General features: G+C 47.1%; 1 protein-coding gene across 1 annotated transcript in view; it reads left to right on the top strand.

Annotated features, from left to right (window-relative positions):
- LOC141167260 (uncharacterized) overlaps positions 1 to 15,615 on the top strand; it is a 133,430-nt gene that overhangs the window by 48,316 nt on the left and 69,499 nt on the right. Inside the window, exons 9-10 of the mRNA XM_073654696.1 lie at positions 1,495 to 1,668; positions 4,731 to 5,021. Coding sequence (XP_073510797.1) covers positions 1,495 to 1,668; positions 4,731 to 5,021 — 465 coding nt within the window. The remainder of the gene's footprint in view (positions 1 to 1,494; positions 1,669 to 4,730; positions 5,022 to 15,615) is intronic.

The raw sequence follows: 15,615 nt of genomic DNA, 5'->3' as shown, positions 1-15,615 counted from the left end.
GTCCTGTCCCTGCAGCTGAAAAACACCCCCATAGCATGATGCTGCCACCACCATGTTTCACTGTTGGGATTGTATTGGGCAGGTGATGAGCAGTGCATGGTTTTCTCCACACATACCACTTAGAATTATCACCAAAAAGTTCTATCTTTGTCTCATGAGACCAGAGAATCTTATTTCTTGTAGTCTGGGAGTCCTTCATGTGTTTTTGAGCAAACACTATGCGGGATTTCATATGTCTTGCACTGAGGAGAGGCTTCCGTCAGGCCACTCTGCCATAAAGGCCCGACTGGTGGAGGGCTGCAGTGATAGTTGACTTTCTGGAACTTTCTCCCATCTCCCTGCTGCATCTCTGGAGCTCAGCCACAGTGATCTTGGGGTTCTTCTTTACCTCTCTCACCAATGCTCTTCTCTCATGATTGCTCAGTTTGTCTGGATGGCCAGGTCTAGGAAGACTTCTGGCGATTCCAAACTTCTTCCATTTAAGGATTATGGAGGCCACTGTGCTCTTAGAAACCTTGAGTAATGCAGAAATTATTTTGTAACCTTGGCCAGATCTCTGCCTTGCCACAATTCTGTCTCTGAGCTCCTTGGGAAGTTCCTTTGAGCTTATGATTCTCATTTGGTCTGATATGCACTGTGAGCTCTGAGGTCTTATATAGACAGGTGTGTGCCTTTCCAAATCAAGTCCTATCAGTTTAATTAAACACAGCTGGACTCCAATGAAGGAGTAAAACCATCTCAAGGAGGATCACAAGGAAATGGACAGCATGTGACTTAAATATGAGTGTCTGAGCAAAGGGTCTGAATACATATGACCATGTGATATTTCAGTTTTTCTTTTTTAATAAATTTGCAAAAATTTCTACATTTCTGTTTTTTTTCAGTTAACATGGGGTGCAGAGTGGATTTTAATGAGAAAAAAATGAAGTTTTTAGAATTTACCAAATGGCTGCAATGAAACAAAGAGTGAAAAATTTAAAGGGGTCTGAATACTTTCCGTACCCACTGTACATACACCAGTATATGCCAATCAGAACATAATCATTTCCCAAAGCAATATTTGCAACTTGTTGTTTATATATTATATTAATTATTTTATTTATCACAGGATTGTCCTGAAAAGGGAAATAGCTCATCTCCTGGGACAGCTACAGAATAATTATTTATATATGAATATATGTTTTAGTTTTAATTGCAACACATCAAGGACAAAACAATAAGATAGAAATTGTACAGGATTTGCTATTTTTCTTATTTAGTTGTATATTTTCCTTGATTTAACCACATGACACTATTTGGAGTTTACACAAAATGCTGAGTGATTTTGTACACACATGCCTGTTTTGTAGTCTTTTTGGTTGCATCAGGTCTTCTTTTTAATTACCATTGCCTTGTATGATTGTGATACTTTTCCTAGAAACAAACAATTTGTTATTATGTATGCATTCAATATAATGTATAATAATGTATGAAAACAATTGTTATTGTCAACAGAGTCCATATGAGGCGTCTTCTAGTACATCGGTGAAGAATGTCCTCCTTTCAACACAGGATCTGATTGGGAGTTTGACCTCATTGAAAGAAAAGTTGGGGAAACATGATAAAACAAGATCAGTGAACACTGATAATAAACAGCAGCGTTCGTCAGACGATCACACATCTAAGCAGGCAGGTTTGATACTTTTATTTTATTACAACTTGTCCAGGATTTCACTATTGCATCCCATTTCAAAGCAATCAATTTGCAAATTGCTTCTTCAGAGAAAAAGAGGATGTGAACTCTATAGCGCCACCTATGGGAAGCAGCAATCCTACAAATCACAAGTGACCCTTTAACGAGTCATGCAATATGACTTAGGTGACTAGTAGGATTGCTGCTTCCAATAGGTGGCGCTATTGTAGCACCCCGAGGACTCGGCTGCTACAGGGGTATTGCACCTCGAACCAGAGGTGTGGTATTCCACTCCCGGGTAAGGATGGAGTGTGGAACAGAGCTCAGACTACTGCATGCACTACACTCACCCCATTTCCGGGGGACAGAACAACGGTACTCCCACTAGGAAGATGTGCAGGTACGACAGCGTCTGTCCCCGGCTGGAGTGGGGAGGGGGGAGGAATATCCCTGTAGTGTAGGAGCAGATAGGGGAGGTACTCTGGGGATAGCTAGGAGCCCATTGGGTGCTAGTCACCTGGGCTCACACATAGAGGGAGTATATAAGGTGGGCACCATCTGGAGACAGGGTCTGTTCCGTGGAGAGAGGAGTGCAGTCAGAGAGGGCTGACAGGGAGCTGTGGCTCTGGCTGGGCCCAGCTCCAGGGCCAGGCCTGAAGCAGAGAGAAGGAGGCAGAAAGGTCCAGAGACGCAAGGAGAGAGGGAACCCTGAGATCCCACAGGAGAACGAAAAGGGTGAAGGGTTGGCAGAGAAGGGTAACGGATCCCAAACTGGTAGAGGCTAATCATCCTCAGCCAGGAACCGGAGGTCGTGGTCAAGCTTTGGCACGACCCTCACCACATCCACCAGGAAGGCACACCACGCATAGGGCCAGGGAAGCCAGGAAAGGTTTCACCACCAAGAGGCCCGAGGGAGCCAGACATAGGTGGGTCCCTGGTGAGAACGGCCAGTAGGAAGGAAGAGAGGGGAGCTCTGGACCACGCTCTGGAACTACCTGGGAGTTGGCCGAGTCCCTGACCTGGTGGACGCAGCATGACTCGGGTGGTCCTTACTGTGCACAAGCGACCGGGTAAAGAACAGTGAGTAAAGCTTTTGAAACTGCACTTCAAGCCTCCGTGTTTCATGGTCACACCTGCACCTTCAGTACTGGGACACCCGCACCATCACTCCCCTCATCCAACTCACAATAGCTGCCCTGAGGCCATACCCCTCCCGTTGGGGGTTATACCATCCACGCTGCACAATCCTACCACCGGCCTCAGCGGTCTGCCCTGCAGCGGCAGCTCCATAGCTGCATTCAACGGGTGGCGTAGTCGAACAATACAGTATCATCTGCCAAACACTGCCTCCTAGTTTGACACCCTGGGCACGGACCGGGTCACCGCCACGAGGACTACTACTCCTATTCAGATCCGGCTCCGGGTATCCCCTGAACATGGCCCAGGGGGTGCGTCACTATAGAGTTCAAGTCCTCTTTTTCTCTGAAGAGGCAATTTGCATATTAAATTTCCCAGAGGAGCATTGCAGGGCGAATAAGCCTCCTTACCTTGGCATGCCAGAGCCTGTATGTCACTCTCCACAAGGAGAAACGTTACCCCTTAGACCTCAAAGCAATCAATTGAAATGTTTATTTGTAAAACTATTTATTCTAAGTTCCCTTGATTAAGCGGAATCTAGATTTTGAAAATTTGGTGGACATTAAACATCTATACGTGCATGCTGATCTATTCGCTTTAATTCCATAGGTTATAATGAAGTTTGGGTCTTGTGGGCCAGGTAAATGGGTTGTTCAGCAATAGCAAAATTTTGCTGCTTTCTTCTAGAAGCTTTGTTTTTTTTTCTGGTTGCATCGTAGCTCCAATGATATTAATGGGGAAGAGCTGCATTACCACATACAAGTATTGGATTGGACAGGACAAGTGTGGGATTGTTTTGAGGATAAAAAAAGCCATGTTTTTCTAATCCTGAACAACCCTTTCAAGTTCTTCCATGTAAAATTAAGCAGAATATTTTTTATGAATACATGATGACATTTCCTAAATCAATGGAAAGGAAGAATCATCACTAGGGATGAGCGGACCCGTGGATGTTCGGGTTCGTCGGGTACGGACGAACTTTTGTCCAAAGTTCGATTCAGGTACAAGACCATGACCTCGAACCCGAACCCCATATGAGTCCTTGGGGATCCGAACTTTGGTTCTGCAAAGTGGTCGTAATATGGGCTGGGGGGCTGCAAAAGGAAGCAAAATGGGGGTAAGAACAGGATAATTGCCCTGCAAACAAACGTGGATAGGGAATTTACTTAAGATAACATAGAATAAAAAAATATAAAAAATAATAATCTTGAACCAGGAGATGGATGTCCAAGTGGAGGAGTGGAACAGTGCCTTGCCTGTGTAGTTTACTGTACTTGTTAATAAATAAATGAAAAAAATGACTTGAGGTCCCCCTATTCTTAATAACCAGCCAAGGGAAAGCAGACAGCTGTGAGCTTGTCTTATTATGTTGGGAAAGAGCCAATATCCATGGACCTTCCCAGCCTAATAATATTATCCCCTAGCTGTCTGCTTTGTCTTTGCTGGTTATTAAAAATGGGGAACACAAAAAAATGATGTGGGGTCCCCCCTATTTTTAATAACCAACTAAAGCAAAGCAGACAGCTGGGGGCTAATATTAATAGCCTGGGAAGGTCCATAGATATTGGCATCTTCCCAGCCTAATAAGACCAGCCCTCAGACGCCACAAAAATGGCACATCCATTAGAGTCTCGGCTCTTACCGATTTCCCTGGTGCAGTGGCAATTGGGGTAATAGTTTTTGGGATTGATGTCAGCTGGCATCAAGCCCAGGGATTAGTAGTGGAGAGGCATCTATCAGTTCGAGTTTGCTCATCCCTCGTCATCACTCTATTTCCACTACTCAGGAGTCAATGGTCCATGTTTGAAAGTGGTGATTTAATTCCTTTTTTACTGATATAGGGTAAGCTTCAGTTGCTTACAATAATGACACTTCTAATAGAGGTAAATCGTATCAAATAAAATATATTTTATTTTAACAGAAAACATCAGAAATGCATGAGGAACCTCAACCGAATGACATTACAGAATATGCTCCAAATATGCAGCTAAATCTTAACAATGCCAGTGCAAATTCTAAGGACCCTTCTGTACAACAGGAAGAATATCCATCTACAAAATGTGAAGACACGGACCAGTGTTCACCACAGGATAACAAGGATGGGTTAATAATAGATGAAAGTAGAATTAAAACTGTACTTGAAGAGCATGGAAAGAAGTCCCCATTAGATGACAGAAATGAATCTATGATGGGGGGTGAAACTGGATTTAAAGTAAGTATTCAGTCATAGACAGGGTTCAGTGGTGTCAACACAAATGTGGACATGAATATTTGTGAAAAGCTGTATATGATATCCCATGTATTTTGGGTGATTTCAGGCTGGTACCAAAAACTGATACACTATACACAAGTCACTCGGTGTCCGTTTACCAGATTGACGGAAAATTATGGGGAAAGAACAGAAAACTATTAAAATTTGAGAGTCCTCAGTGGTTGATACCTTTTAATGTACAGTGTCCATTTTAGGACATGATCAGATATCAAAATCAAACATCAGAATGATGTCAGTTCGAGGCTAAATACTCTGTCTGAGAACTGATTCTGACAAGTGATTCTGACAAGTGATTCTGGCAAGTGATTCTGACAAGTGACTTTTACAACTGTAATAATAATAATAATAAAAAAGTCAAAAGTAAAATTGGGAGGCACAAATTTAATATATATCTATTTCCAAGTGACTGTACATTTGCATAATTTCTTAAAGGGGTCTAATTAGTGTTGAGCGAGCACTAAAATGCTCGGGTGCTCGAAGCTCGGGCCGAGCTCGCCGTGATACTTGGGTGCTCGACCCGAGCAACGAGCCCAATGTTAGTCTATGGGAGACTCGAGCATTTTTGCGGTGGCACCCCCGGCAGTCTTTTAAAAGCCTAACAAGTGCCCAAAACGATAGTGACAGTGCTCAAATGACATGGGGACAGCATGGGGATCGCCCCAGGAAGCATTTCTGACCCCAGGTCACTGCTGTCAACAACATGGTCAGAGGTATTAAGCCACTTTTACGGGCTCACAATAAAACGTTCAAAAACGAAAGTGAAACTTTTTTCCTGTGAAATATGTTAAGGAAGTTCCTTTCCAGGGAAAAGACTTGTGTATAAGTTAAAATAAATCACCAAAAACAAAAATACTCCTCCACACCTTCGGCTATGTTCACAAGTAGCATTTTTTATGCGTTTTTGCACTTTTGTATTGCTTTCAACTATGACAAATGCATTCACCGGGAAATGTCATTTTAACATTTTACAACCTTATCTGGCCATGTGCTGTGTGACACATGCATAAAGTGCTGAAAAGACATGGGAACAGCATGGGGAAGACCCCTGGAAGCATCTCTGACTCCCAGGTCACTGTCTAAAAGTTTGCCCATCATAAGTGATCCTTGCCGCATCAGAAGATGCAGACTTGCAACTATCCCCGTGCAAGTTCTAGTCCCAGGGCAGTGTTCAATTGTACCTCCCCCATTCCTTGCAACTCAAGCGCAAGTATGCAGCCTGCCACCCACCCACCCCCAGGCTGCAATACCATACTGCTTGCTTGAACTTGAAATTGGGCCTTTTAGGCATGTGGAGGCGGAATCTGGCCACCACGTCATGGCTGTGTTGGCGGCCTGGAATCCATACTCAGTCCCCAGCCGCCCGGTGGCCGGGTGTCCATACTCGGTCCCCAGCAGCCCCGCGGCCGGGTGTCCACACACGGTCCCCAGCCGCCTGGGGGCAGCTGGGTGTCCATAAACGGTCCCCAGCCGCCCCTATTTCTCCTTGGAACATCCCCCCACACACTTTTCTTAGCCCGGCCTGCTTTAGGCAGCATTGGACGAGCCCACCAGAGAACCAGACTCCTCCGGTGGGCCCTGACTTCTCCATCGGTGGAGTTGAGAGTGCCAAGGTGAGGAGCATGATGATGATGACAGAAGTTAGCGTCTGCTATGTTTTCTTTTAATGCAAGTGTAAGTGTGCAGCCTGCCACCCACCCACCCCCAGAATGCAATTCCATACTGCTAGCTTGCACTTGAAATGGGGCCTTTTAGTTTGGAGGAGGCCGAAGCTGGCCACTACCTCATGGCTGCTTCGGCAGCGAGGTATCCATACTCAGTCCCCAGCCGCCCCTATTTGTCCTGGTGTGCCTTATACATAAGATTAAGTGCGTATACCAAAATATTACCTGTGCCCTCCCCAGTGCATTTAGTGGAAAGGAGAGCCTATTCCGCTGTAGTGTGTGCATGCTAAACCCCTGTTCATGGTACATGCGAAGATGCCTCCCACCTTGCACCTGTCGTTGCAGACTTGCAACTATCCCCATTCAAGTCCTTGTCCCAGGGCAGTGTTCAATTGTACCTCCCCATTCCTTGCAATGCAAGCGCAAGTATGCAGCCTGCCACCCACCCACCCCCAGGCTGCAATACCATACTGCTTGCTTGCTTGCACTTTAAATTGGGCCTTTTAGGCATGTGGAGGTGGAATCTGGCCACCACGCCATGGCTGTGTCGGCGGCCTGGTATCCATACTCAGTCCCCAGCCGCCTGGTGGCCGGGTGTCCCCGCTTGCTCCCCAGCCTCCTGGGGGTGGCAGGGTGTCCATACTCGGTCCCCAGCCACCCCTATTTGTCCCGGTAACCTTTCCCACACTTTTCTTAGCCTGGCCTGCTTTAGGGCAGCATTGGCCGAGCCCACCGGACTATCAGACTCCTCCGGTGGGCCCTGGCTTCTCCATCAGGGGAGTTGAGAGTGCCAAGGTGAGGAGCATGATGAGGATGGTAGAAGTTAGCATCTGCTTTGTTTTGTTGTAATGCAAGCGCATGTATGTAGTAGCGGCTATGCCTGAGGTGGTCAGCGTTTTGGCGCATATCCTACCTCCTCCGAGGATTGCTGGATGTTTTCCTGCTACTATCCAAGTTCTATGACTCCCGTTAAAACAAAGCTTCAGGTGATAAATGATGGATGAGGTAGTGGCAAAGGAGAAAGAGCAGGAGGAACAGGGACCATTCACATCAATATCAGGCCAGTCAACTAGATATGTCTTGTAGGATATGTTTCTGTAACAAAAGGAGCGGTTCGGCTACACAGTTATAGGGCATACAGTGAGTGCAATGCCTACCAAAAATTTCGAGGCACTCCAATGCCCCTTGGAAATGACATGGAGGTCAGAGGGCGTTAACTAAACCTTTTTTTCCATTTATAGCAACTGGGTCTCCTGTGCACTGTTGGCCTAAGCAGTGAATGGAAGGCTTTCCAAAAATTATGAGGAACTGCAATGCCCCTTACAAGAGCCATGTGTGGCACCCCAGGGGTCTGGTCACCACAGTAATAGAGATATTACGTCGGAGAGCAAGTGGGAGGTTTCCTGGTCAGGATCCCTTAAACATGCAACATCCTCCTGCCCCAGTCCTGGGATGGGAGAATTCTGCCCTTATAAACTGGATCTGGGGTGGGGTTGAGTGAGTCAGAGAACAGAGAACAGTCAGAGTCAGAGTGAGAGCAATGGAAAGTAACAGCAAGGAGCTCTGTAGGAGCTAGGAGCTAAAGACCAGGGGCTGGAAGCTGAGCAGAGCTCGCCCTGGCAGAAGACAATAGGAACCGGACACAGGAGTCCGAGGCTGTGAGGACTTATATATCCAGCAGCAGAAACCAGCCGGCAGGGGATTTCAGGTCCTCTGGCCATAGAAGCCCGGAGGCTCAGTCACAAGCAAGGGACCAGCACCGCCGTCGTGGAGCAGAGGCTAACAGAAGGCCCCAAGTCAACAGCCATACGGGTGAGCACTACACGGTACACTCAGGGACGTGGGCTACTTCTACCCGCTTACAGCAAGGTAGCCAGGAAGAGTGCAGACAGACGGGGAGGCCTACAACTCCACCTGGCCAGGGGAACTCCAGCTTGCTCACCGACTGACCAGTCCTCTTATGCTAGCCAGTACTCCCGGGAGGGTCTACCTTATAATCATCAGTAAAGACCCTGAACTGCACTGCAAAGACTCTGAGTCGTTCCTGCTGCGCTCGTGCACCATCACCCCCATCATCCACACTCACTGCCCTGAGGCTATACTCCTCCCATGGGGAGTTATCCCATTCTCTGCTGCGCACACAACACCAGCCTCAGCGGTCTGCCTCGCATCGGTGGTACTCCCTGACCGCAATCCACGGGTGGCGCAGTCGGACAATTAACCTCAAAACCTAAGAAAGACTGCCACTGGTTTGACCAGCCTCAGCCACGGGACCGGGTCACCGCCACGGAGACTACAGACCCCAGAGACCCGGCACCGGTTATCCCACACACGTGTACACACGGCCCAGGCGGCGCGTCACATGCAGTACAGCATATTACAAACATAAGTCCCATTATTGGGGAGTGGGTCTCCCATAGTATTTGCTTATGCCTTGCAAGCAAAAGCTGCCAAAAATTAGGACGGAGCAACTTGCAATGCCCCTTACAAGAGCCATGCAGTACAGCATATTACAAACATAAGTCCCATTATTGGGGAGTGGGTCTCCCATAGTATTTGCTTATGCCTTGCAAGCAAAAGCTGCCAAAAATTAGGACGGAGCAACTTGCAATGCCCCTTACAAGAGCCATGCAGTACAGCATATTACAAACATAAGTCCCATTATTGGGGAGTGGGTCTCCCATAGTATTTGCTTATGCCTTGCAAGCAAAAGCTGCCAAAAATTAGGACGGAGCAACTTGCAATGCCCCTTACAAGAGCCATGCAGTACATCATATTACAAACATAAGTCCCATTATTGGGGAGTGGGTCTCCCATAGTATTTGCTTATGCCTTGCAAGCAAAAGCTGCCAAAAATTAGGACGGAGCAACTTGCAATGGCCCTTACAAGAGCCATGCAGTACAGCATATTACAAACATAAGTCCCATTATTGGGGAGTGGGTCTCCCATAGTATTTGCTTATGCTTTCCAAGCAAAAGCTGCCAAAAATTAGGACGGAGCAACTTGCAGTGCCCTTTACAAGAGCCATGCAGTACAGCATATTACAAACATAAGTCCCATTACTGGGGAGTGGGTGTCCCATAGTATTTGCTTATGCCTTGCAAGCAAAAGCTGCCAAAAATAAGGATGGAGGAACTTGCAATGCTGGCACCCTGGTGGTATAGTGGTGGTGGAGGCTGAGGATAAGGAGAAGAAGATAAAACAGCCGAAACGAGGAAGCGTATACCCATGTGTGGGTGTGAAGCGGTGCATGTGAATACACCTCCCGAAATAACACAGTGGATTTGACTTTATGTTACTCTGCTGTCATTTGGTGGTGATGAGAAGTCTGGCCCAATCCAGCCCTTGTTCATTTTGATAAGGGTCAGCTTGTCAGCATTGTCAGTTGACAGGCGAGTGCGCTTATCAGTTATAATTCCCCCAGCGGCACTAAAAACACGCTCCGATAACACGCTAGCGGCAGGGCAGGCCAGGACCTCCAAGGCGTACAGAGCGAGTTCATTCCAAGTGTCCAGCTTGGATACCCAATAATTAAAAGGCACAGAGGAATCACGGAGGACGCTGGTACGGTCGGCAACGTACTCCCTCACCATCTTTTGAAACTTTCCACTCCTTGTGAGAGTACCCCGCGCCTCAGGGCCTGTAAGCTGGGCGGGTGTCAGAAAACTGTCCCAGAACGTTGACGTGTTCCCCTGCCTCTGCTGGATTGGAGTTGCATCTCTCTCGTCTGTACGCCTTGGTTGGGCAACGAACTGTGACCTCTGCCGCTAGCGTGTTCAGATGGGATTTTTTTAAGAGTTCTGCAGTAAGGGCCTTCTGGTACTGCCCCATTTTTGTAGACCTCTCCACCTCAGGAATAAGAGAGTGAAAGTTCTCCTTGTAGCGGGAGTCTACAAGTGTCACCAACCAGTAATGACTGTCACCCAACATTTTGACAACGCGAGGGTCACGGTTAAGGCAGCGTAACATAAAGTCAGCCATGCGTGCCTGACTGGTAACGGGCAAGATTTCCGTGTCCTCACCAAGATGACAACTGACCATGTTCTCCTCCTCCTCCTCCTCTTCCTCCTCCCCCTGTCCTCAGGCCACCCACGCTGAACCGACGGTATGACACTTGTACAGGTACTACCGTCTACAACGCATGATAGCAGCTCCTGTTCTTCCTCCTCCTCCTCCTCCTCCTCTCCCTCATTGTCCCCCAATGCACGTTGGGATGAGATGAGGCTGGGCTGTGTGTAATCGCCCGCTACGGCTTCTTGATCCATCTCATCATACTCTGGCTGCAATGCCTCCTCTTTAATTCTCAGCAGAGAGCGTTGCAAAAGACAGACAAGTGGGATGCTGACACTAATGATGGCGTCATCGCCACTCACCATCTTGTTGGCCTCCTCAAAGTTTGTCAGGATGGTACATATGTCAGACATCCAGGTCCACTCCTGAGGTCTTATGTGTGGAGTCTGACCTGAATATCGACGGCCTTGTTGCAGCTGGTACTCCACAACTGCTCTCCTCTGCTCACAAATCCTTTGCAACATGTGGAGGGTAGAGTTCCAACGTGTTGGGACATCACACACCAGTCGGTGTGCCGGAAGCTGCAAACGCTGCTGCAACACAGCAAGGGCGGCGGAAGCTGTAGCCGACTTGCGAAAATGAGCTGACAGGCGGCGTACTTTCACGAGCAGATCTGGCAACTCGGGGTACGATTTAAGAAACCGCTGAACCACGAGGTTAAGCACATGAGCCAGGCATGGTACTTGTGTGATCTCACCTCGCCTCAGAACCGCCACCAGGTTACGGCCATTGTCACACACGACCATGCCGGGATGTAGGTTCAGCGGTCTCAGCCACAGATCTGCCTGCTCTTTCACAGCTGTCCACAACTCACAAGCAGTGTGAGGTTTATCACCTAAGCTTATGAGTTTCAGCACAGCCTGTTGCCGCTTGGCGGAGGCAGTACTGCAATGCTTCCAGCTTGTAACTGATGTGGTGATATCTGAGATGGAGGCTGAACATGAGGAGGAGGAGGAGGAGGAGGATGCGCAGGAGCTGTACACTGTGGGGGCAACTCTGACTAACATAGGGCCCGCAATCCTCGGTGTGGGGAGGATGTGTTCCGTCCCAAGGTCCGACTAGGTCCCGGCTTCCACTATGTTTACCCAGTGTGCCGTCAGAGAGATGTACCGTCCCTTGCCACAAGCACTTGTCCACGTGTCCATTGTCAGGTGGATTCTCTCCGTAACTGCGTTGTTGAGGGCACGGCAGATGCTTTGGGACACGTGCTTGTGTAGTGCGGGGAAGGCACACCGGGCAAAATAGTGTCGGCTGGGGACCGAGTACCGAGGGACGGCCACTGCCATAAGATTGCGGAAGATTCCGTCTCCACCAGCCTAAAAGGCAGCATTTCCAACGCAAGCAGTCGTGAAATGTGCGAATTTAGGACTGTGGCCTGTGGGGCGTTAGCTGCGAATTTCCGCTTTCGTTCAAAGGTCTGGGATATGGACAATTGAACGCTGCGGTGGGACGTGGACGTGGACGTTGATGCTGTTTCTTGAGAAACTGCCATAACAAGTGAAGACTGAGAGGAGGGGGCATCTTTACATGCAGTATGGACAGGGGATTGCCTTGCACACACAACAGGGGGTTCTATTGCATGCACAACAGTGGAAGAAGCAGTGGTGACACCCGCTGACACTGGTCGTGGACCCTGGGTTTCGCCCCACAAAGTCGGGTGCTTTGCTGCCATGTGCCTGATCATGCTGGTGGTGGTCAGGCTGGTAGTTTTGTCACCCCTGCTGATGCTGGCATGGCAGGTGGAACATATGGCCTTTTTGGGGTTATCAGCAGAGTCTTTAAAAAAACTCTGGAAGACCTACCTCTTGTACTGGCAACGTCCCTCGTGTTGGTGTTACGGGGAACGGTTGCCTGCCTTCTGTCTGCGGCCACCACACTGCTTCTTCCTGCCTGTTGGGGTACTCTGCCTCCCTCCCCCTGTGTGCTGCTGGCCTCACATGTCCTCCTTCCACGTTGGGTCAGTTACTAGATCATCCACCACCTCCTCCTCTTCAACTTGCGCACCACAATCCTCCTCCTCACTTCCTGGCAATTGTGTTTCGTCATCGTCCACCTCTTGTGACAGATTGCCAAAGTCGACTTCCTGTGGCCGTGGCTGTTCAAATATTTGGGCATCGCAACATGGGATCTCCTCTTCCACCACTTCAAGCGTATCAGGCGAGGGGCCCAAATATGGAAATGGACCAGTGAACAGCTCTTCAGAGTGTCCAAGTGTGGGATCACTTGCTGTCTGACGACACTCGGCATGGTGGGAGGAAGGAGCATCAGGGTGAGGAGGAGTATGAGGTCGAGACTCACGGCTACTAAGAGTTGACTGCGTGGAAGACAGACCGGAGGTGGTGGTGCCCAGGTAACTGGAAGTATTATCTGCTATCCAATTAATAGCCTGTTCACACTGATCAGTTCTCAATACTGGTGTTGTTCTGTGCTTCCCTAGTAATTCGGTCAAGAAGTGGGAGCGAGAAGATGTGGCTGTTGGTTGCTGCACATTTTCACCTTGGCCACGGTCCCGTCCTCTGCACGAACCATCACCAGAACGTCCACTTCCACGTCCCTTGCCACGCTCCTTGCCCATTGTAAATGAAGTAAAATAGCTTACACTTGCACTATCAATGGAAAAAGGGTAACAAAGAGTAGATTAGAACCGTGGAAGAGGAAAACCACAGTTATTGTTTACTGGGGTATACCACACTTTTTAAAATAGAGATATTTGCGGCTGAACAGTGAGCGACACACTCAAACTGCTTTTTTTTTAGATGCCAAAGGCCCAAAACTGGATAGTACAGCGATTTGACCCGTGGAACTGCGAAACCACACTGGGATGTCGGACCTACACAAGACTATTTTCAACAGATATATTTTGTGTCACAACAGTCAGGAGACACTACTGTTTTTCTTTACGGAAAAAACTACCAAAAGCTGAATAATAGAGATTTTTTACCGTGGGATGGCAAAACCACAGTTATTGTTTACTGGGGTATACCACACTTTTTAAATAGAGATATTTGCGGCTGAACAGTGAGCGACACACTCAAATTGCTTTTTTTTTTAGATACCAAAGGCCCAAAACTGGATAGTACAGCGATTTGACCCGTGGAACTGCGAAACCACACTGGGATGTCGGGCCTACACAAGACTATTTTCAACAGATATATTTTTGTGTCACAACAGTCAGGAGACACTACTGTTTTTCTTTACGGAAAAAACTACCAAAAGCTGAATAATAGAGATTTTTTACCGTGGGATGGCAAAACCACAGTTATTGTTTACTGGGGTATACCACACTTTTTTAAATAGAGATATTTGCGGCTGAACAGTGAGCGACACACTCAAACTGCTTTTTTTTTAGATACCAAAGGCCCAAAACTGGATAGTACAGCGATTTGACCCGTGGAACTGCGAAACCACACTGGGATGTCGGGCCTAAACAAGACTATTTTCAACCGATATATTTTTGTGTCACAACAGTCAGGAGACACTACTGTTTTTCTTTACGGAAAAAAACTACCAAAAGCTGAATAATAGAGATTTTTTACAGTGGGATGGCAAAACCACAGTTATTGTTTACTGGGGTATACCACACTTTTTTAAATAGAGATATTTGCGGCAGAACAGTGAGCGACACACTCAAACTGCTTTTTTTTTAGATACCAAAGGCCCAAAACTGGATAGTACAGTGATTTGACCCGTGGAACTGCGAAACCACACTGTGATGTCGGGCCTACACAAGACTATTCTCAACAGATATATTTTTGTGTCACAACAGTCAGGAGACACTATTGTTTTTCTTTACGGAAAAAACTACCAAAAGCTGAATAATAGAGATTTTTTACCGTGGTATGGCAAAACCACAGTTATTGTTTACTGGGGTATACCACACTTTTTTAAATAGAGATATTTGCGGCTGAACAGTGAGCGACACACTCAAACTGCTTTTTTTTTTAGATACCAAAGGCCCAAAACTGGATAGTACAGCGATTTGACCCGTGGAACTGCGAAACCACACTGGGATGTCGGGCCTACACAAGACTATTTTCAACAGATATATTTTTGTGTCACAACAGTCAGGAGACACTACTGTTTTTCTTTACGGAAAAAACTACCAAAAGCTGAATAATAGCGATTTTTTACCGTGGGATGGCAAAACCACAGTTATTGTTTACTGTGGTATACCACACTTTTTTAAATAGAGATATTTGCGGCTGAACAGTGAGCGACACACTCAAATTGCTTTTTTTTTTAGATACCAAAGGCCCAAAACTGGATAGTACAGCGATTTGACCCGTGGAACTGCGAAACCACACTGGGATGTCGGGCCTAAACAAGACTATTTTCAACCGATATATTTTTGTGTCACAACAGTCAGGAGACACTACTGTTTTTCTTTACGGAAAAAAACTACCAAAAGCTGAATAATAGAGATTTTTTACAGTGGGATGGCAAAACCACAGTTATTGTTTACTGGGGTATACCACACTTTTTTAAATAGAGATATTTGCGGCTGAACAGTGAGCGACACACTCAAACTGCTTTTTTTTTAGATACCAAAGGCCCAAAACTGGATAGTACAGTGATTTGACCCGTGGAACTGCGAAACCACACTGTGATGTCGGGCCTACACAAGACTATTCTCAACAGATATATTTTTGTGTCACAACAGTCAGGAGACACTATTGTTTTTCTTTACGGAAAAAACTACCAAAAGCTGAATAATAGAGATTTTTTACCGTGGTATGGCAAAACCACAGTTATTGTTTACTGGGGTATACCACACTTTTTTAAATAGAGATATTTGCGGCTG

This window comes from Phyllobates terribilis, unplaced genomic scaffold, assembly GCF_046119375.1.
Source record: "Phyllobates terribilis strain yellow unplaced genomic scaffold, ASM4611937v1 Scaffold_11__3_contigs__length_659146591, whole genome shotgun sequence".
NCBI classification, from domain to species: Eukaryota; Metazoa; Chordata; class Amphibia; order Anura; family Dendrobatidae; genus Phyllobates; species Phyllobates terribilis.
This window is presented reverse-complemented; position numbering and strand designations above follow the sequence as displayed.